The following is a 24178-nucleotide window of genomic DNA, read 5'->3' on the forward strand; positions in this document are numbered from 1 at the left end:
TCCGCGCTGCCTACGAGGCAGCACAGGAGAGGGTGGGAGTCGGTTCTCCAGGAACTGACCTCAGAGCATAGGCTCTGAGATTGGCTCCCAGGAACTGATCCATCCTCTGGCCGTTTATCCACTGACTAGTGGTCATAGGATTGCACCCTTAAAGGCATAAGGAGGAAAGCTGATTTATTGTTATGAAGAGCAGCTGGGCAAATTTAGCATGGTTTCTAGTTAATAAGTTAGACATACTTACGTCTTTTAAAAAAATAATAATATGAGTAGCAGACATAGAACTGCATGAATTTGGAGTATGCAGCATGTGAAAATACCCCAGTGGAGACAACAAAATGGCTTGGTGCTCTCTTAAAATAGCTGGAAGCACAGGAAGCGAAATGTGATGTAATGTTCATTCCATGGGCAGTCACAGAAGCTGACAAGAGCCATTTCTGCTCATGCTGTCTTCTTCCTCCCCTAAGCGCTGGGGGCACTTGCTCATAACTTAGTCAGGGTTTCATCCTGCTGGTGGCTGTGACTCAACCAACTTAGCATGCCTTTCATTCAGAACTCTTTCAGTGGGAAATACTAGACATCATTACTTCAATTCACTGGATTTGAATTTCTGGATTGAGTGCAGCATGTGCAACTCATTTTGCTTGATTTGCTCATCCCCCTGCTCACATGCCAATAGATAAGTGTTGCCAGCTGGATTTTACAGGTGCAGCCCTTTGAATGGATGCTGTAATTTCACGGAGACAGGTATAAAAGCAGCAGGATATCACTTGTGGAGACAATTTAGTGTATATAAAAGAGTAGTGACTTGCAGAAATGCCTTATTTTTAGAAAATATGAACTTTGTTCTTGGCGAATTGCTTTTCATCACATATATGCTACATCTGCTGCTAGGCACAGTGAGGATTTGAAACCATGCCCACCCCAGCCATATGGGCAGTTGCCTATCTCAAGAGGTTCCCTAGCAGACCCCATTCTCCTCCTCACAACCAACTATTCATCTCATCCATATTATTTAACTTGACTAGCATTATTTATTTTGATAGATTCTGAGATGGTGTCTATTATTTCAAATCCCATCCCATCCCTTAACACTTATGATGCAGTATAACATTTTCTGTAGTAGGATATATAGCGGATATATTTTTATTTTTATTATTATATTTCTATACTGCCCACTAACCAAAGCTCTCTAAACGTTTCACAAAACAAAATCTGAGTATATGAGGAATGTTCTCTAAGAAAAGTCAGCTGAATTGTTTTCTAAGGAATTGTGGAATTTTAGGGCTGGATGCATCTTAAAGGTAGTTATGGGATATGTAGATGTTCAAAAGGAGTGGACATTTTAGAAGCACAAGCCACATTTTAGAAGCGCAAGCCACTCATTTCTGAGACCCCATTTCTAATGAAATGTTTGACTCGCTGGGTAGGCTGACCTCCCATTGAGTTTGTATGCTTCCCTCTCCTCCACCCCATCCATGAGAAGGGACTTTGAAGCATTTGCATCTGTTTTTGACTTACCGCAGCTTGCTGTGTTGCCCAAACCCAAATGAACTGAGGTTAATCTTAATTATGGTTAGTGGAAACAAGCCAATTCCAAGCCATAGTTTATGAAGCTGGGATGTTTTTACTAAATACGAACAGCCACAGTTTAGGGTTTGGATGACACACTAAGCTGTGGTTATTCCAAAACAGAAGCAGAAGCTACTGATGTTCTTACCAGAGACGGAGCAGGAAACTTGGGAACACACAATTCCAGGGGGAAGCTAGGCTTGTTATTGTAATGCTAAACCATAGTTTAGCACAGTGGCGGGGAACCTGTGGTCCGTGGGCCACATCCAGCCCACCAGAGCTCCCCATCTGGCTCATCAAAGCCCCTCCCTGAAGCCCCACTCCTTGGAGAAGGGTGAGGGGAGAGGGAAGCCACCTCATTTGGGAGCTGCCTCTTCAAGGCACCTGGTGCATCTAAAAGCAGTGGTTCCTGAAGGCTTGCCTTGCCCTCCTCACCTTTCTTAATGAGCGAGTTGAGGGGTGATCTGGAGCTCTTTGAAGTAGCAGCTTCTGAAAGAGCAGCTCTGGCAGTTCCCCAATGATTACTTTCCATGCACTGAGAAAAGGGCTTTCCTTTCTCAGTGCATGAGAGAAAATGCAGCTACAGGGAGATCTAAGAAGAGAGCGATCTCTTCCTGGATTGCTAGTTCACTGTGTTTTGCAGTTGGGAAACAGCTGGGCAGTGGGGCTGGAGGATTTAAGGTTTAAACCACCCCTTCCCATGATCTTCCTGCCCCAGCTCTGTCCATTTTATTGGTATTGGGGAGGGATCAGTAGTGTGTCTATGAATGATGTGCATGTGTGTGGGATGTGTGTGGGTGAGAGAGAGAGAGAGAGAGTGAGTGAGTGTAGGGGGGCCACGTACGCTATGTGTTTTCCCCCTCTCAGTTTGGGTTCTGGCCCTGCCCACCACAGGCATGAAGGCCTTTACAGGTTGCCACTGGGGCAATGTCACCCCCAGACCAAAAAAGATTCCCTCCCCTGGTTTAGTGTTCCATCCAAACACAGCCATTGTGGTGAGGTAACTCTCAAGCACACAGATCACACTGCAATTGTGATCACTATCTATATTATACAGGGTGAAGTGGGGAGTCAAATCTCAAAGGTGACTGCTTATTTGTTTGCTTGTTTTGTTTTCTTTATTTTTAAAATTTATAAACCACCCTTCATCCACAGGAATCCCAGGGCAGTGTACACAACATTAAAAATAAACAACAAAATCCCTTTCTCTTTGGAACACCCAAATCTAATTCAGCCACTTGAAATTCCACCTTAAGCAAACATTTTGAACAGATTTTTCTATATATTAGAATAATACAACATATGACCTTCCCAATAATGTAAAGCGATAAAGCGGAGGAATATAACCATATATCATGCAAGAAGTGCCTGCAGAATCAGATTAGTTTCATAATGCTAGCAAAACATATTCATTTATTTATGCATTCGAAGGCAGGCATATCTAGCTCATCATTACTGTGTACTAGAATACTGCTTTCCTGTTTTCCTTTAATTTCAGGTCTTTAATGTTTTATCAGTTGAAGCATATAATATTATTAGTTCATTAGCTGACAGTGCGCCAGATCTTCAGGCTGTTTAATTCCTGAAGTCAATGGAGCTTGGGTTACTTACACGCAGTTGAGGATCTATTCTTTACAAAGGCTAGAATGCATGATTTCAAATTGTGAGTGGGGTTTTTAATATGTTTGTTTTACAATACTGTGATCAGAAGACTTTCTTGCTAAAGAATATATAAACACATGGGCCTCATCAAATTCCAATTTCAAAAGCAGTAATTGGTAGGTGTAGTTGTATTATTATTATTATTATTATTATTATTATTATTATTACACAAAGGCCACTACAATAAGGACCGTGGATTTTACATACTATTTCAATAGTAATACTGTGTTATGCCAGCACTAAATGTTTAAAAATTGCAGCAATAATGTATTCAACGTTGAGCAATGCCCTGCAGTGAATGTAAGTTAACACTGTAACACATGGATTTTGTGAATTAAAATTTGCAATGTCCTTTCCTCCAGTGTACCCTGATCAAAGATCGTTGATACTGATATGTGCACGTGTGCGGCCAGGGAGTATGAATTCTATTCATTTAATTTTTTTTCATAAACATTTGGTAGAAAAGTCCATGTAGATTTCCAGCTTCAAGCCTTAATTTGCTCTTTAATTGCATTTCCCATTTATTCAGTGGCCGCCTTTCTCTTGCTGTCTCTGCTTGTCATTGTATTTTGCCATTCATGCTTAGCAGAAATAACAGCATAAAAAGCTGATATAAAGCAGAATTAAATATTGGGGCGGGGCTTAAATGGTTTTTAAAATCACTTCCCACTATGACATCAGGACAAACATATATACCATTTATTTCAAAGGGTAAAGAAGGAGCTAAAGGAGAAAATGGTATCCCCGGTTTTCCTGGAGAGAAGGTAAGATTCCTGCCTATGACCTCATGAGTTGCGGTGATAACATATAATGGGTGTTTTTAAACTGTAAAATTCAGTGGAGGAAGCTTGACAACAGGCAATGCATAAACTGTTGACATCCGACAGACAGATAGAGACAGAGATATTCGCCAATGCTGATGCTTGTTTCCATTTTTTAAAAAATGGAAACTTTTTTTTTTAATGTCAGCATTAACTTTAAACAAATCTTTTTACGTTTGGAAAGATTTAGGAGCTGTTTAGGCAAAAATAGTCCCTCTTCATCTCTGAGAGGTGAGATTGGGTCTTGGGCTCGCCTCTTATCTACAGAATATAATTATGTACTAGGAGACCTAGTGCAGGCAGCAGGCATTACATTCTACATGTGGTAAGTGTGTGTTTGTGTGTGTGTGAATAATACAAGTCATAAATTGCTCACAGTCCCATTGTGCATAGAGCTGAGGGGAGGAGAAGTATTATCTAAACAGGCCCACAACTTAATAAGATATTTTAGGGCACGATCCTTGATGTACACATTAAATCCCCAATTAGCTTCACTGACTGTAGCTGTAATGAGCACTTCCCATTTGTTTTCCTGGGATTTGGTTGCTTATTTTGGTCCTTACGTTGTGACATTCACCTGGTACTGTCTTCCAATATCCCAAAGCAACTGTTTGTTTGTGGTTCAGCAGACCGATCATATTCAATATAAAGATTTTTTTTTTTAGCTTGCCTGAAAATTGTGGACTTCTTCTATTTCATGATAAGTGAGAGACAAATTGTCATCATATTGCACTTGAAGAGAGATACAATTAAATCTGGAGTTGGCACAGTAAAAGCACAAAGTTAACTGCTCTAAAGGGGAAGTTGGGGAATGAAATAAAATATGCGGGGCATAAATTGCTTGTATAATGGAGTGCACTGAGAAGAAAGATGAGTCAAAATAAGTATTGAAAAATAATAAAAGTGGGAAATTATCAACTGTCTGAGGTTGTATCTAGTCTGATACTGCAGTAAACTAACATATTAGCAACCACACTTATCTATAGACCTGTCTCGGTATTTCTCATGTTCTGCCATTTAGTCACTAGAGGAGGTTAAAATATCAACAGAAGACTGTAATTAGATGGTTGCTTTGGTTGTCACTATTTTGGAAAGACTGGTGTTGAAACAAAAAAGAAAATGGATTTGATATTTCCCATTCATTTTATTTGTGTAGCTTGTTTGTATGTTTGTTTGTTTGTTTGTTTGTTTATTTCAGCTTCTTTTCATCCCATTTTTTAAAGCACAAAAATCACAGGAATAAATATTAAAAACTCTAACAGCAATAACTTATTAATGAAACCATAGGCCATTAAACTCATTCGCAGCAATTAAAACAGAACAACACTTAGAATAGCAGTAAGAACATACAGTCAGTGCCTGCTGGAACAACAGTGTTTTCAAAGCCCACTTAAAAGTGGACAAAGTGGACCCTAACAGATCTCCCTGGGAAGAGAATTCCACAATTGCGGGATCACGACAGAGAGGGCCCTGTCCATGGTACCTGCCGGTTGAATCTCCCACAGAAAAAGGCCATCTAGCAGAGCCTCTGAAGCTTGGGCAGGTTCATATGGGTGAGGACTGTCTGTAAGGTAACCTGTTGTGTGCCAACCAGATAACAATGTTGAGCAGGCTCATATGGGTAACTGCATTCTGTATCAATTGATATTTCTGAAATATCTTTAAAGGCATCCCCACATAGAAAGCGTTGCAATAGTCCAGTCTGGATGCAAGCAGGGAGGGTAAGCAGTGTGCAGGGGAATCCTTTTGATATCTCTGATCACAGATGAGCTGTATCAAGGAGATTCCTCCCCAAGCCCCTGGTAGCCTCCTGGCCAAGGAGTAGAGCTTGGGGAGGGGAAGGGGCTTAAGAAGGGGCGTAGGAGGGCCCCACAGAGGGAGCTCAAGCATCTGTGGGCTGGATGGGGAACCTCCACAAGCTGGATTAGGCCTGCAGACCAGAGGTTCCCCATCCGTGCTATAGCCCTTCTCCCACTACAGGTGTCTGAGACTTCCAGGAATGTATCTGTCTTTGAAAAACATTGCCTTCCCTGGAAGCCAGGAACATGCTTTGACATAAAAGTATTGAAATGGTATGGTATGGCAGGCAAAGATGTTGGTGATAGGAAGAAGCCACATATACCGCAAAGACCACTTAGTAGGTGCAGCTGATCTTTATACTTTCTGCAATATTTCCTTTGAAGGGAACAGAATCCAGGAATTGTGTGTGTGCATGCATGCGTGTGTGTGTGTACACATACCAACCCCCCCACATACACACACACTCACTCATACAGTATATAGCAGTTCTAATAATGGAAGCAATACCCCAGTCCAGCTTCTACACTATTCCTACAAGAATCATAAGTTGGAAAAAAGTATTGTTGAACCACATTACATAGGCCCTTTGCAACACCCATCCAACTCTGAACACTTTGCTTCATCACTTTCTGCCACATTTCTGAGTTAGCACCAAATTGTCCAACCAGCGGAGCAGGATACAGCCATCTGGACGGTCAAATGTTTCAGGGTATATAATTGAAATCAGATTGAGCTAGTAAAGCTTCTTTGATTCTGCACATCCAGGTAAAACATGAAGTTCTTTCAATGCCAAGGAATTTCACAGAAGAGAGAACTTCCACTTTATCCAAGCATAGAAGTATCTCTAGGCCATTTCACACTTCTTCTTCTTCTTCTTCTTCTTCTTCTTCTTCTTCTTCTTCTTCTTCTTCTTCTTCTTATTATTATTATTATTATTATTTTAGGAGTAGACCTGTTTTACTTGTAAATGTTATACATCTTAAATATGCAAACATGAGTATTATACAGGCACTCATCTGGATTGACCTCAACTCTCTGCTCAGTGTACATTTTGTGGGAAACGTGGGTTTGCATAAAATTTGTGAAATGGCTTTTATGGTTGCAGGCTTTTATAGAACTTTTTGTTCACCAACTATGAGTATTCCCAGCCTTCTGAAAAAGTTTCCACAATGTTTAAGCTTATGGCACAATTCTATCGAGATAGGTGGCTGCCTCTGAACTCAGAGGCGACCACCTATCCAAAGCAGAGCAGGATTGTTCCTTCGCGCTTCTCCTGCCCTGCTTTTCTGCTAGACAGCCGATTGCAGCTGTCTAGCCACAGGATGGCAGAGTGGAGAGAGAGGCTGCTGTACGATAAATTGGATGTGTCATACAGGCAGCTATGCTCTCCCTGCCCTGGAACGCCCCAGATACACCCCTTTCCAGCCACTCTGCTCTTCTCTTGCAAGCGCAGAAGATGAAGCTGTTGCACGCTGCCTCCAAGGCAGCGCAGAAGTGGGGGGAGGTCGGTTCTCAGGGAACCAACCTCAGAGTGAGGGCTCTGAGGTCGGTTCCTGGAAAACGGCATATCCTATGGCTGTCTAGCCACTGTCTAGCAGCCATGGGATTGCTCCCTCCATTACATTTGCCATGACCACTTGCTAAACAACATCATCCAAATAACAATTACAATATTTTCCTTGATTTTTCACACATTTGCTTCAAGATTTCATTTTTATAATTCTTTAGTTTAGTTTTGTTTTTTAAAATAAACATATGAGTACTCTACAAAACATAAAATACAAATAGGAAACATGAAAATACTTCCTGGCAAATCTGTTTGTATGCTATAACTCCTATGGTTGAGTAAACTGGAAAATAAAGCATAGTGAGTGACTTATTTCTGTGAGATATTGGTGAGGATTCCATGTGTTTAGAACATGCTCTGGAGTGCTGGTGTCTGTGCCCTGGGGATCTCTAGGTTTGCAACTCAGTCAGTCAGACTACAGCTGCTCGGGCTGCATCATAACCAGTGAAGCCATCTCAGACACACCTCGTTAGTGACAAATCCAGAGCCTTGGTGAGGGAAAATATAATGCCTAAAAGCACTGTTCTTACTGGTAAACACATCAACATTCATTAGCATCCTATAGTTCAGGTCCTCCACCCAAGGTATGCATACAAAACTCCTTTGCACTGTGCACTTGTGCACAAAACACCTATGGCAAGGAACGCAAACCCTACCATTACACCTAGTTCCCTCTTACTTTTCTTTAGTCCTAGGGGGGAAACACACACACACATCCCAGGCAAGATTTTGAAGAGGGCCCACCATGACCCCGCCCAGTTTTGGGCATTACTTGTTTAGGAGAGTGGAACTAACCATGTAATATTTGCATTTTCTGTGTTGATTTATACTGTTCGGGGGCTGCCAAGGTCACTGGTGCATGAATAAAAGAGCGATATGGCTTCCACAGTCCAAACTGGCAGTATAAGTACTACAATGGTCCAATATTGATATGTTGGCTTCAGTACTTTTCAAATTGTCAAAGACTGTACATTGTATGGCAAAACATGGGCACTGGGTATGAGAATTGAAGTACAGAACAGGAAGGTATGACCACCCATGAATCCTAGACATCTGACACATGTCAGACCTAGATTTTTTTTTAATCAGTAGTTTAAAATAAATGTCAATAAAACAAACAAAAAAACCAGGAACAACAGAAAATGTGGGGGAAACAAGTATAACTAGATGCTTTAAAGGAGGAGTTTGAAGGGGCTGATATTTATCTGTGCAGAGAGGTCCCCCCAAAAATGCAGGTCCTCCCTCCAAACAAACCCTGCCCATTATTTTAAAAACAGTTGATCAAACTCTAGCTTGTCAAGAAAGAGAAAGAGTAACTATGTCTCCTGCATAGTTACATTGCTAAGAGCGAGTACATGTAAAATATCCAACAGTTCTAAAGTGTGGATACTTTTGTGCTGCCACCAAACATGCTTGCACAGCTTCAGAGTTCTTAAAAATGTACAAGTGAATTGCTAGAAATAAGAGGGCAGTAATTAGCACCAAACCAGAGTTTTCTGTTTTAGGACGCCCACATGCACACACCCACACACACCTTGGAATTGGATATACTTTTACAAATCCTGATTGAAGATTCTTTTGCTTCTTATTGCTTTGCTTAATAAAAATAACATCATTCAGCAGTATAGTAGAATCAGCTCTAACCCTAGAGGGTACCATGAAAAAGACAGCATGGATACCAACTGCCCAAATTCTGCAGGAATTTTTGTGGTCCCATTTTGTCTCTTCCATAAGAAATTCCTAAAGTAAAAATTGCTAATAGCTGCTATTATATTTTTGGTCTAGTCACTAAAATAGGTCATTGGGCTCACATGACCATTGCAGAAAACAAAAGGTCATGTTGTTGCCATTTTTTTTCCTGTTCTATCTTGAGTTTTGCATTGCTTCATACCAACACAATAGATAATGAACTCTACTATCATAACATGTTTCCTCTCTTTTCTTTTACTCACTGCTTTTATAAAGGCCGGATGATACTGAAACACTTTCTTATAGTGGGGTTTAAATTATGCTTTGATTATAAGCATACAGTTCTGAATTTCACAGTATACGACTACCAGCAAAGAAATGCTTCAGTGAGAGAATAGTGATTGCTCTAATCAGTCATATGAAAAATTTCCCACCAAAAATCAAGTGTATTGCACAAAATCATGTGTAAATATTCGTACTATGATCCATGGTTTAATATTCCAGAAAAATAGTTGCCATAGGATTCAGTAGAGACAATATAAAGTTGTAGAAATCAGTAGATTCCTGATTTCAAATAAAAATGGGTGAGTTCTCCAAAGCTCTCCCCATTCTAACCTATACAATGGCCTTTTGCGATAGCTTAGAACACCAAAGAGACTTCAGGGCAGCTATAAATTAGGCCTGTAATACTTGCATAATCAGGACTCCACTACATCATTAAAATCAACACTTGTGTTCTTCACTTGGTTAGTGAAGTCTGCACAAAGGTTTATCAAACATTCAGAAACCAAAAGCCAACTCAGTGACCTAAATATTCTAAGGACACCACATGGTATATTATGTATCAGTCAAATAAGCTTTTACCTCAGTAAATATTCAGATTATTTTAACCCTTAGAACAACAGTCAGCTTAGAAAAATATGAACTTGTCCTATCCAACTAAGTATGATGTAAAACAATTAAGAATATTTTTATGATGACATTATTTCTTCATAATTCCACATAAAACCATGTATTCATATCGCATAAAATTATGTTCCACAAGAAAAAATTATGATCATATAATTATAAACATATATTTTGTTTCAGGGAGAAGATGGCCTGATCGGAGCTCCTGGTGTTCCTGGTGCTTTTGGTGAAAAGGTAGCGTCAATTTTATCCATTTAGGGCGCAATCCTATGACTGCTAGACAGTGGCTAGATGGCGATAAGATTTTTCATTTTCTGAGAATTGAGCTTGGAGCCAGCACTCTGAGGTGCCTCAGAGAACTGCCTCCCCTCCCCTGCCGCCTTGTAGGCGGCGCGGTTTGTCCCTGGCTCTGCACTCGGAAGAGCAGCACAGAGTGGGGGGAAAGGGTTAGGGAAGGGAGGGGACAGCGGAAGCGCCATTATGACACTTCCTATGTGCTGTCTGGCCTCCCCCCCCCAAGGCGCCCTGGCTAGACAGCCGAAATTGGCTGTCTAGCTGCAACTGTATGGCAGCTAGAATGTGGAGGGGATCCCCTCCACACTCTGCCCACCCTGCATTGGATAGTCAGTCACCTCTGAGTAGAGGAGGCCAACTATCACTGTAGGATTGTGCTCTTAGTGTGATTCTGTGCTTGAAGTTTCTTATTTCTCCTTTCCCATTCCTTTGTGTTTTTATATAATGCCTAGAACAGAGTGATGTGTTTCTGTGAAGAAATCCAAAAACCCCCTTAGCTTTTAAACTTACTAGATAGCCTTGCCAAAGTCTCCCATCTTTCAGCCAAACTCAGAGAGTTGCCGTAACTATAAAATGACATAACTCCATGTATGTCATCCTAAACTCCTTCAAATAAGGGTCAAATAAGAGATGTAAATAAATAAACCCATAGGTATTCCACAGATGGCAAAAGATGGTCATGAAAAGGTGGGGGTAGCTAATATTTCCCTTTTCTGGACTTGCTGGTGATTCAAAGAAGTGTTGAATGGAAGGAGGACACTGACAAGTGTCAGCTCAACACTTAAAAGTGAGAGGATTACATTGCCAACTGGGAGATATTGTCTACCCTCATCCTTTTGGTGCACTTACTGCTCTCGCATTTTCCCCCTTTTTCGGTGCATCTCAGTTGCGCAAATGGGTTCCCCCTCTGCCTTATTATTATTCCTCCCCCACACCCATCCTTGTCAACTGTGTGCCAGTTAGCCTATCCGCAGTCTCATCTCGCCACTGTCCTTGTAAGCTACCTACTCCACTTAGGTGCTTCTGATGACAGCTGCAACACACAAAGACATTGACAAGGCAAGACTACACATATTGGACAGAGGAAAATGCACTTGTGAAATAATGGGGCAAAAAGAAAATTATGGACACATTTGCGTGCTCCTGAAGCACTGGAAAAATATATATTTTTTAAAGTGGTGGAAGAAAGGTGGTAGTGATGGGAGCAGGGAGGGGCTGGGGTGAAGAGACAAGGTTCTGCCACAAAGGTGCCTGGGATACATGCCGGAGCTGGCTGGAGGACTGAGGGAGAAGGAAAGGGAGAACAAGCCACAGCAAACCCAGTCGTTTGTCAGGTGTACTGTGGACTGTTCCATGGACAACCAACTCCTCGTGTCTTATTCACAGGGTGCCTTAGCATCACATGCTAACCTACCCAATATCACATCAGTAAGACTGTGGATGCTTCCAGATAAGGCTTTTATTGTGCAATCGCCCTGCTTCGTTCATGGAATTTTACAGGGGTCCGGACAATACTGTCTTCCCTTTGTAACCTTTCCATGTTTTCCTGCCACTTCTTCCAACTGTTCTCTTACCTCACAAAATCTGTTAAGGAGGGAAAGATGGAATAGCTCCATGATGTCTTTTGACTGGTAGTGTTAGGAGCCCTCCATCTGGAAGCATCCTGGGGGTGTTTTAAAAAGGCTAGTCGTTTCCATCATGTTTGCCCAAGAAAGCCTTATAATATATGTAGGCATTATTGTTTTATGTTTACAATGGTTTCCGTGTTTTTAACAGTTAATTCCCCCCCGCCGCCGCCGCCCTTGGGGTTTGTGTGTGTCTTTTGGTGTGTATTCACTGGTTTCCTAAGAGCTTTTGCTGTTAACCCCCCCTTTTCCCTTGAGCCATCAATGAAGCATTGTTTTACAGGAAATAGTGTTTGGGTGGCCACTTTGAATGCCCCTTTTTAAGCACAAAGGCAATAAAACTCCTTCCTCTCAGCTGTTCTATTGTGATTTTTTTAAAACAAAACAAAACCCTGCTACTAGAAATGGTATTCAGTGTTTTATGTACTCTGAATACTGCAATTGGTGATCTTAGCTATTCAGTCAGGTTATTTTTCTGCTTGGCATTGATGTGACTTTTGAGAATACAATAAAAAGGAATATGCTGCTCAATGCAGTAGTGAACGACTGAAGATGACCAACACTCAAGGTGCTGGTAACCAATACCTAAAAGGAGATAAGGTGTCAAGGTGCTGCCATTTCTGCAGTATAGGCTCATAAGTGAAATATGAAAAGTGGTTCAACGGTTCAGCTATGGCTTCCATTTATCAGGTATCCTGTGGATGTTTCCTGTGGAATGGCAGGTTTTTCCAATCAGAGTTCCATGTTTCAAGGAGGATGTGCATTGGTTGTATTTTAACCGCTCTCTTTTATAAAGGGGGGAATTTCCAATTTTAGCATTTTTATTAGTAAAGATGATGCACAAACAGCTGGGAATAAGGCTCTATGAGGCTCTTATACATTTTTGTATATTTACAGTGCAATCCTATACATGTTGACTCAGAAGTAAGTCCCATTAAGTTCATTGGGGCTTATTCGTAAGTAAGCATGTACAAGATTGCAGCTTAGAAGCTCTATTAATATTGCTGTGACTACACACAGACACACACATACACTAACTCACTGTAATTATTTCAGAATAATGTCTAAGTAGCTTTTTCCCTCTGACATTGAGGCAACCCCCCCCCCATAAAATAGTGCTCAGTTGTTTAAAAAGTTCTTTGTGCTAGCTGATTTCTTCTATTTCTCCCAAATTCAGGGTGAACATGGCTTGATGGGTCACAAAGGTGAAGCAGGTGAAAAGGTAAATAATCCTTAATTTTGCAAACATGGTTTTGCGAACTTAATGTTGTCCTAATAATTTACAACTTCACAAGAGATCCAGCCCTCATTAGTTCATATACAAAACTCCTGTTCTCTGTAGAGATAATGATAGAGAATTTAACCGCAAGACATGTGGTGTTCAGTCTAGGAATAACAAGATTCTTTCGAAAGTGTGATAATTACTGTTTTGATTGGCTTTTTGTGCACTGATCATATTCATCTTAAGCCTAGCCTAGGAAAAAAAAAATACTCGGTAGCCTCTGTTACAAAATTGCTGGTAGTAATTTGTGGTATATTTACAGAAAGCGCTGCCAAGTAGTCCTTTTTTAATCAGTCTGGTTGGTTTCTGAGGTTTGAGGGCAGCTGCCAGACAAGAGGTTTAGTTTTAAAGAGAAAAGCGGGGGGGGGGGTCCCTCCACCCATCCCTCCATTATTTACTTATTCTGTTTTGTCCATGTGTGTACATTGTGTGTACATGTACATTTGTCCATGTGTATACATTGTGTGCACATACACACATGTATACTGGGCAGGGTGTGGGTCAGAAGCTTTATTTTGAGATCATTGCTATAATTTTATATCTGTCAAGGAGCTAAGGTGACATACATGGTCCCTCTTATTTTATACCCACAACAACCCTGGGGGGTAGATTAGTCAGAAGTTAGAATGGCCAACCCAAAGTCACCAAGTGAGCTTCATGGCTAAGTGGGGATTTGAACCCAGGCCTCCCTGCTCCTGGTCCAACACTCTAACTACTACACCACCCTAGTCCTCACCAGATATTTGGCTAGTTGTCTGTGGACCACACCCTAACTTCTGCCCACCTCTGCAGCATATGTGCTCATATAAACATATGAAACTGCTTGTTATTTTAAGAATATCTTTTAACCTTAACAGTTTTAATGACTAATTTTAATTGGTGATTATTGTATTTTTATGTAAGTTCATGTAATTTTTGTTCCTTGGTTTTATGCTGCTATGGCTAAGATATATGGCTATATCTAAGTAAGGACTAACGCAATAAAGGTTATTTATTCATTCATACTATACCACCCTGGCTTTTTAGAGGTGAGCAATCCTATTTACTCAGTATATAAACCAAAACAGTATGAAGATGTACTGCACTTAATGTCTCATCCCATGAAGTGCACAAACTGAGTGCACAGACTGCTAGAGAAATATCATAGTCTGAACCAGGGTTACAAGCCAATCAGGTCCATTGTGCCAACACTGGGCCAACACTGCTGTGCCAAACAACAGCTGTTATCACAAGCTGAGTCACAGCCCCATCTTCAGATGAGGTGCTTGGTGAGCTCCATGTGACCCCCAACATCAGCTTCAAAAGTGGCCTCCAGAGTGGCACAAGTCACACATGAATAGGCCCTACCTGTAGGTGCTAATTTGATGCCTCCATGCCAACCCCACTGGTTTGCCAGCTTGCTAGAGGGAGCTCCATGTATGCCTGCAGGCCAACTGAGTGTATGAACTGGACTTCAGTGGGTGACGTGCCAACCTATTGTGTTTAGAAGAAATTGTAGGAGACGAGTCATGACAGACTGGAGATGACATATTAAAGATTTTTAGATGACCGAACAAGTCCATTGTGAGCTGTCACAATGGGACTGAAAGGTCTGGCAGCATAGCAGGGACAGATGGGATGTACGAAAGTCACTTACCTTTCCACGGATTATGTTGATGGTGGGGGGGGAGGTGTTCCGTCCCTCCCCCTGGAATCCTCAACCGGGGGGGGGAGGCAATCCGTTCCTCCCCCCCGGAATCCTCCACGGCCGGCTGTGCTCCGCAGCAGCTCCGCGGAGCAGCCGGCCAGGCCCAGCCAGGCCAGAGCCGTCCGCAGCCGGATTTCCAGCCACGGAGGGCTCTGGGGGGGGGGAACCGCATACACAAATGGCAGCGGCTATGGCCGCCGCCATTTGCGTTCCTTATTTTTGGCCGTCTTAATCTACGTAAATATTTACATAGACTATGACGGCGAAAATCAAGGGGAACGCAAATAGCGTAGCGGGTGCTATTTGCGTCCCTTTTTTATTTCCCATTTTAGCCTACGTAAATATTTAAAAAGGTGTCTCCAACCAGTCGTGTCCGACTCTAGGGTGCGGTGCTCATCCCCGTTTCTAAGCTGAAGAGCCAGCGCGGTCTGAAGACGCTTCCGTGGTCATGTGGCAAGCATGACTGAACACTGAGGTGCATGGAACGCTGTTACCTTTCCTGCCGAGGCGGTACCTATTTATCTACTTGCAATTTCTTGCTTTCGAACTGCTAGGTTGGCAGAAGCTGGGACTGAAGACGGGAGCTCACTCCGTCCCGCAGCACTCAGGTCTCGAACTGCTGTCCTGCCGACCTTCCAGTCTGCAGTTCAGCGTCTTAACCACTAAGCCACGGTGAATCAAAAAGGGATGCAAATAGCGCCTGCTACGCTATTTGCGTTCCCTTTTATTTTCGCCATCATAGTCTACGTAAATATTTACATAGACTAAGATGGCCAAAAATAAGGAATGCAAATGGCAGCGGCCGTAGCCGCCACCATTTGCATACGCGGGTTGTTGTTTTTTTTTAAACCCAGCCATGATAGGCTATGTAAATCTTTACATAGCCTATCACGTCGTCGTCGTTTTTTAAAAAAAACCAGCCATGATAGGCTACGTAAACCTTTACGTAGCCTATCACATCGTTTTGGGGGGGGTTTACACAAGACTGCAAATGGCAGTGGTGGTGGCAGCCGGTCGGAAGACCAGCTGCCGCAGCTGCCGCCACCGGAGCCGCCACCACCCGGAAGATCCACCCCAGGTAAGTCTCATCCTGCGGGGGATCTGCGGGGGGGCAGGGGGGGCAGGCCGTTCCGCCACGGAGTTCGGGGGGCTGAATGCACTGGCATTTGGCCTCACCAAGATCCGTGGCGGAATTCTCTGCCATCCCTATTGCTTCTTACTTCATATAGGATGATACTGCAGACTGGTTTGAGCTGACATATCTACAGGCATCTTTAGAGTCAAGAAGCAAGTTATAGTGCTTTCCCTGAGTACAAATGAAAAGTAATTCAAAATGTACCTTTGCTGCTATTCCATGTTATTGAGGCTGAAATATGAAATCAGCTAATGCTTTGCAGTTACTGGTCTGCAGATACCATGATTGCTGCTTCTCGGAGCTCCTTTGTAACTGCCAGAGTCTGTCTTCCTAGGCCCTACATGGTTACTTGTCTAGGAGAGTATGTTACTGTACTTACAGAACTGATTTAGCAAGGTGTCTTTCATTTGTAACTGACAGAATATGTCTGTCCTTGTCATACTTTTACGTTTGCTTATTGCCTATTGGGACGTCCCAGGTTGCATGTATATCTTCTAAATGACGGATGAAACCTTGTGAGTTTAAATAAAATCTTCTGAGCACTTCTGCTGAAGAATTGGGATGCGTTATTGGAGGGATGCATGGAGCTTGTGGGCAGCCTAGTGTAGGGATGGGCGAACCCACCATGGTCTGGGTCACTCGCCACTTGCCAGACTCCCACTGGCTGCCCGCCCCTGCTTGCCATGCACAGTGAGTTGCTGGGCGATTCGCAAGCACATGGTGAACAACTGCCCTATCCCTCACCAAACTGCTATTTTGCAGAAAAATGGTGGTTCAGCCTTTTTCATAAAGGCTGATTTTATGCAATGGTGGCTGTAAAACAACAATTTACGCAAAATTATAGGTGTAAATGACCATTTACACCTGTAATTTTGTATAAATGGCTGCTTTACAGCTGCCATTTGCATTAAATTGGCCATTATGAAAAAGGCTGAGCCACCATTTTGCATCTTGGTGAGGGATCGGGGTCCCCACATTTGCCCAACTTGGCATGCACCGAGTCAGGCAAGTGCAGGGATCCACAGACTGGCATCCAGGGGCCAGGCTGGTGATTTCTTGCCGATCCTCAAGCCCCAGCCAGACACACATGACATCCCTAGCTTAGTGTGTTATTTCCTTGAGGCAAGGCAACACAAATGGGTGTGGGGGGTTGTAGTGTCTCTACAGACTGCTTATATAAAATGTAATACATTTGTGCATCTGGGCGGAAACTGAGCAAAGGTTGTATCAAGGCACCTAAGCAAAGGTTTCTGTTTCCCACATGCAGCTTTTGTCTCCAATTATGCCCCAGTGCTACTAATGATTTTGCACTAGCATAAACCAACACGTGTACAATATAAATAGTGCTTGCAGCCGAAATTCGCTGAAATTACATTGTGCGAGCATTGGTTTATACTTGCACAACGTCATTAGTGCTATTACTAGGGCACAACTGGATACTAGCCTTCGTTTTTCATCAACAGCAGCTCTTTGCAGTCCAACAAAATCTGCATGTGTAATTTCTCGAGTTACCAAAATGCCTTGAGATATGTCAAAAGTCATTCTTTCCTAGACCACAGGTAGGTCTGACTACTGTACATCTTTAAAATGGCAGTTTTTGCATCTATAGAACACAGTAGACAACAGATTTGAAAGAATTCAGTACAAATGACACACTGGAAAGAGAAAGCTAAGAGTCAATATTCCTAACAGTTGTGAGACGGGTAAAAGAGCCTTTTCTGGGAAGTCTGTTAAGCATGTTTTTATTTTTAAATTATTACCCATCCTTGTGTCTTGCAATTCTATTTTATTTGGACACCGGGTCATGACTCCAGCTGCTACTGTCACTCTTACTAAACTATTTGTGTTCAGTTTTCCTTCATTCTAAGACTGACTTTGAAAAATGTGCAACCACTAATACTAATAGTTTTCTGGGTTTGGTCTTGATTCTGAGAAGTATTTTGTGGTTTTCCAAAATATTATAAGGTTCACTGAATCCTTAAAAAACATTAGCATTCAGTGATCCTTACATTTTGGAATAAATAGATGATTATAATGATTGGCTCTGTAAAAGATACTACTGTAATGGTATTGTCTCTGACAGAGCCAAAAGGTTTTTTAAAAATGAAAGTGCCTGGAACATGAAAACGGGTTAACCACAAAATATAAATTCCCTGCCCTGAGGGAATTTGAACATCTCCCTTTACACAGAGTCTTGCAAATTCAGACTAAATCACTCATCCTCTAGATTTCACTTCAGAGTTAATTCAGGTCCAGTTAGCCACCAGAGCACTATATGTTAATCCTCCTCCAGGGGCTGCCCATGGAGAGATTGCTTAGGGCTGTTTATTCTAAAAATTGAAAGGGGTTTCATAGGGGCATGAAGGTATCCAAAGTTTTGAGGGGCACACTTGCCATTTTGCAGTAGCGTGGTGGCAGAGACTTTTTAACCCTTTTCTCTTGATGACATCTGCCTCCTTGCAGTCACCATGTTTTTCCTAGAATGTTCTCAAGGGAGTGCATTCCACAGTTGTTCAGCTCACGCCCCAGAACCCTGTCCACCCTCCCCACCCCTGTAAAATCACCACACTATTCCCCATTTTCACAACTTGCAAATAGAATGGCAGAAATGGCAGCCATTTCGCAACAACACTACTGTGCAATCTTTCCAATTTACCCAATGCCTACTCCTCTTAAGTCTAATAACGTTATTTGAGTGTCTAGGCATGTGGGAATATAATATTCAATGGCTGTTTAATGTTACTTTTTAAAACTGTATTTGTTATATTCAACAAATATGCTCTAATATAAGATAACTTAATTTGCACTGGTTAGTAGCATAAATGCTGCAACTTGTTTGTAAAAAGTTTGAATGTAATTAGGTTTAATTACTGTTTGAATTTAACATCTGTTGTGAAAACCAAAACAAACAGATGGGGCGAAGTTTGGGCTGCTAGTCTTTCAAACTTCCCTCCACAGCTACAGTGGTGAAAGTAAACTAATGTGAAGGCAATGAATTCTGAAGGCACTTGAGAGGTCATTGGTATCTGTGTCCACCCCCACCCCCCACATTACTTTTGTGGCCTTGGCTTTCTCCAAAGGATGTGTTCCTGCAAGCTGAGACCTCTAATGCTATAGATTCACCTCATAAAAACATAAGAATTGCTCTGCTGGATCAGACCAAAGGCTTATCTCAGCCTTCCATAACCTAGGGACCTCCAGATGTTTTGGAACTCAACTCCAGTTAGCCCCAGCCAGCATGGCCAATGGTCAGGAATACTGGGAGTTGCAGTCCAAAATATCTGGAATGCACCAGGTTGGGGAAGACTGGCCTATATAGTCCAGCATTCTGTTCCCACAGCGGCTAACCAGATGCCCATGGGAAGCCCACAACCAGGATATGAATGCAAGAGCACCTTCTTCCCTCTTGGGTTTCCCAAGCAACCATATTGCATATTGCCTCTGCTTTGGGTTGATATCACTGAGGAAAGAAATTGTTTTTTTCTTACTTAAGTACACTGACAAAAAGAATCACTGACTTATTTCTTAAGGGGTTCAAAAGCTGCTAAATTCCAGGGAGATTGACTGGAAGATACTCCTCCCCACTCTTCCCTGCCACCCCACGCCTAGCCTTTATTTCACTGTTAGGTGAGGAGACAAATCCACACAGCTGTTGTTATCATGGAGGTTCTTCTGCAATGTAGTCATTGTCCTAATGGGTAGAAGGCTTTCATGTGGAGCCTTAGCAGAGACCTTTGCTTTCTTCATCCATGCAATGTCAGGCTCTGATGGCAGGTAAAGGATGAAGTGGGGATAAAAGGGAGATCTTGTCCGACTCCCTTTGTACTCCCAAACTCAGATGTAAAGAGAAGGGGGAGAAAGATACATTAACCCAAGGCAGCTGTGGACTACAGATGGGATGAGGAAGCCATCCTGGATACAATCCAACACACTGCAGTTCTCTTGTTAAGATTATTGCCATCTGTGTTCTGTGAACGATGTCTGAGATGGACTATTAATGTGAGGCCACACCTGAGAGGAGCATGTCTCATGCAGGAAGATTCTTGTGAATAGCTATGTAGTGACAGCTCTTGGATTTAAAATACCATGTTTCTCCCCCATTTGGTGGGAGTGTGCTCAGTTTTGCAATTTTCAGAAGCAGTATTCTTGCGCTGAGGAAGACAAACAGTAAAAACCTATAGTAACAATGGGTTAGCATTTGTGAAGATGGAGTTGTGCACATGAAATACCCTCGTACAGCCTTCCCCAAAGTGGTACCCACCAGATGTTTTGGGATTCAACTCCCGTCTGCCCCAGTTGGCATTGCCAGTGGTCAGGAATGCTGGGAATTGTAGCCCAAAACATCTGGAGGGCACCAGTTTGGGGAAGGCTGCCCTAGCAGGCCAACATTTTGGTAGCTGTATTGGTTCCACAGGAGAGGAGAGAGGGAAGAAGACTGGTCCACACCTTGGTGGACCAGATGAAAATATGAAGCAGTTATTTGCAAGGTGGACCATAAGATGTCTAACTTAACAGAAAAAAAGGTGAACACGTGAACCCAAACAGAAGCATGTGCTTACTATACTTTTAACTTTGCAGTGAGCACTGCCACAGGTTGGTTAATGAATAAGGTTATAGGGAGTCTTCCCATTTAAAATGATAATAATGGAAACTGTTCCATTATAGTTGTTGCAGTGATACCTCACTTCCACAAACCTGGGGAAGTGCTTCAGCCCCACTCACCGAATGGTTCCTAAGCTAAGCTGCTTCCTCTCAAGTGGAATATTTGTGCAGTTTTGGTATGTGCGTCCTGACACAGCCCCTTTTTCTGTGCTCATTCTGCTCTAAAGCATTACAGATGAGGTAAACAGCAACAGGAGTCTCTGCTTCAAGGTTGCACCTGCTGTTAACAGTGCCTGTTATTGTAGCGTCTGCCACTTTTTCAGTCAGCAGTAACCTTGAGAACATGCAGAATTGGTGAATAAGTTATTAGAGCCCACAATAACAATGGGTGAACATTTACAAAGGAGGAATTGGTAGAGAATAAGGCCAGTTTCTCCACTGGAACTGTTTAGATACCAGTAAAACGTGATAGTCCTAACATGTGCACATAGATTTATCAGAGTCACTTCACACTTTATCTAGTTGTCATGTTTGCTGCAGCTGCCACATCAACGTTTGCTGCGGCAAACATATAAAGTGAAGGGAGATATGGGGCCCAACATGCAGTGGATACACACACACACACACACCAGGGAACCGTACCCAGTTGTGGCTTACCAGCAAGCATACACCATATATTGCTCAAGTGTTTAGAGGTGGCCCTGTTCCATCTTATGGAAGCCTGTAGTAGATGGCAGTGGAGTTAGACTAGCACAAGTTAATTTATAATTTGTGCTAAAAGATTGCTCTGCACAAGAGGGTACTAAAGAGGATGGGATAGTAAAATGTTGTTGTGACCAAGTGAGTGTAGAATTTTGGAGTCTGGCAGAACAGACAAATTACTAATTGTATGTGATCAATACATTCCTTGCAAACGAGAGTACAAGTATGAACTTGCAACACTTCATTTTTGTTCTGAGAATGGTAAAAAGTTAAGTTTTTATCAGAGCGCAGGAATTGATTTCAATTTGCAACAGCAAATATCCAGGTTCAAATAGTCTGTTGAGGGGAGAAAATCCAACCTATATAAAATCAATGAGGTATTTCTAGCAAAAGAACCTGGCCTCTAGTGTGTCTGTTTTAAAGTGGACTATTGATTTTTCAGTGTTTAATAATGGTATATGTAATATCATGAGAAAATAAAAATTGAAACAAAATGTACGAGGAAAAACAGCATTAACTCCTTTGCTCTCAGGGAGTGCTAGACATCTATTACAGTATGTTGTGTGAGATATTGGAGAGAGGAAGAAAGATACTTTTTTTTTCTAAATGAAAAGATATAATTACAAACAATTTGATTTCTAGCTGAGAAAATCATGCAGCCCAATTATTCTGACACATGTTTACTTGGAAGTAAGTCCAGTTTTTCAATGGGGTTTAAAGCTAAGTAAGTGTGCATAGGTTTCCAGCCTTAGAGAAGTGTATAATATATCAATCAGATACTTAACTGCAAGAACTAACTTCCCTGAAAAGAGAAGAAAGTACAACCTAAACGTACAATACATATGTACATCTTTCCCAACAGATGTTAGGTATAACATTGCATTCCTGCCTAGACAACCAATTCTCTTACTGTGCCAAAAACAAGGTATTCTTCCTTCCATCAGACCTGTTGATTCATTCTAAATTCCAGAGATTATTGATGCATCCAAACTATTTTTCTGTGCATACGCTTTCATAGAGCTCTAAAAACTATTCAACCAAAATGATTTATTTGGTTGTGTTGTGTAATGGATTCTGTGGCAGATTGGCATCAGTGTTTGAATCAAATCAGAATTTGCTATTTGCTATAAACTCTTTCTGCTATACTTAGACAGACAATGGCTAGTTTCACACATCACTTGTTACCTTAGATTGGCATTACACAGGACCCTGTTTTGGGCAACATGAAAGCTGTTGACCTTTGACAAATGCAAGACAACCACACAAAGATACATGGGTGATACATCTTCCTCACCACCCCTACCATTTGTTTTAAAGAATTCATGTTACCCACTCATACCTGCTAATGTAGTTTTGTTCCTGTTGATCAACAACTTTCTAACATATAACAAATTATCCCAGGCTAATTCCTAAGGAGAAATGCTTGTAATTCAGTGTGGTGTAATGATTCTGTCATGCTTAGACTGGGGTAGGGATGTTGGAGGAATCCAATTGGGGGGTGGAATGTGACAATCTTTCATCAGCTTGGCCCCCCAGACTCTGTTCTGTCTTCTGCCAGCTGGCCCAACTTGGTCTGCAACGATTTGGGCCAGCTGGCAGAATTTCCATAAATTATTTTTTTTGTGGAAAATGCATTTGCGTAAATTACAGCCACAAATCGCATAATTTGTGCAAATTACAGCCACAAATGGCATAATTTGTGCTAATAGCTATAAACTGTATGGGCTGCACAAATTACAGCTGTAATTTGTGCAATTTATGCAAATTTGCACAATTTATGCACATTTGCACAGTTTGCAGCTGTAATTTGTGCAAATTATGTCCGAGACCAAAACACAAATGCATAAGAAGTCCCTGGAACTTGGGGAAACTGCGCAGTTCAGCTCGCAAAAGTAAGCCAAGTCAAGCGTGTCGCAGAAGTTTGGTGAGCCCCAAAAGGGCCAAATTTCCCAGCAACAGACATCCCTACACTGGGGGAACCCAGATTCAAATCTGTACTCCTCTATGAAGCTCACTGGGTGACCTTGTGCCAGACAACAACAAAACAGTGGGCAGGGGCAAATCATGTACACTGCCTTAAGCTTTACAGAGGAAGGTTGGGATAAAAATGTAATAAATTAAGAGTGCAATCCAACAGGATTGCCGCTGTTTATATGGAGGGCTCTGAGAGGAAGGGCAAGTGGAACAATGGAGATGGAAATGCCTCCTGTTCTACTTTAAAAAACATTTTCAGCTAGACAGACCTCTAGCTGACTAGGTGGGGATGGGTGACAGAGTCTTGGGGATCCAGTGGATCCATGTTTCTCTGCTCCCCTCCCTCTCCACCCACCCTCTTTCCTCCCTCCCCAACCCCCTTCTGAGGTTGTAAGAGTGACCTCGGAAGAGGAGCTGCCATGGAACTTTCCAAAGCTGCTGGGTGGGGGAATTCCTGCTTGGATCCCCCCCCCTGGTTGTAGCTGTGCCTACAACCTCGAGAGGAAATCTGCAACGTCCTAAGGTCCTTCTCAGGCACTACCGGATTGCTCTGCCCATTTTAAGTGGGAGTTACAGTGGAAGCCAATATGTTCTGGAACGGAACAGAAGCATGTAAAGCTCAAACTTTACAATGCTTACAGTCCATCATCCATTTGGCATTGTTGTAGTCACTGATTGCACAGCACCTGCTAGTCTCCAAATAGCAGTAGTAGCAGTCTGCTGAACCCACAGAAAATGTTGATGTCTTAAAAATGCATTCTGTAAAAGTAATGCCATTTGTCAATGCTGACAGAAAAAGATTGGTTGTTCACTTACCTTTAAAACCAAAAGGGAATGGACTAGTTTTTCTTTCTTGTAAG

General features: G+C 42.1%; 1 protein-coding gene across 1 annotated transcript in view; it reads left to right on the forward strand.

Annotated features, from left to right (window-relative positions):
- The window catches only part of COL19A1 (collagen type XIX alpha 1 chain), a 305569-nt gene that overhangs the window by 126826 nt on the left and 154565 nt on the right, over positions 1-24178 (forward strand). The window contains exons 9-11 of the mRNA XM_084831091.1: positions 3942-3995; positions 10198-10251; positions 13114-13158. Coding sequence (XP_084687217.1) covers positions 3942-3995; positions 10198-10251; positions 13114-13158 — 153 coding nt within the window. The remainder of the gene's footprint in view (positions 1-3941; positions 3996-10197; positions 10252-13113; positions 13159-24178) is intronic.

The sequence above is a fragment of the Heloderma suspectum genome, chromosome 1 (assembly GCF_057233095.1).
Source record: "Heloderma suspectum isolate Gila_16-S chromosome 1, 16-S_ref, whole genome shotgun sequence".
Lineage (NCBI taxonomy): Eukaryota > Metazoa > Chordata > Lepidosauria > Squamata > Helodermatidae > Heloderma > Heloderma suspectum.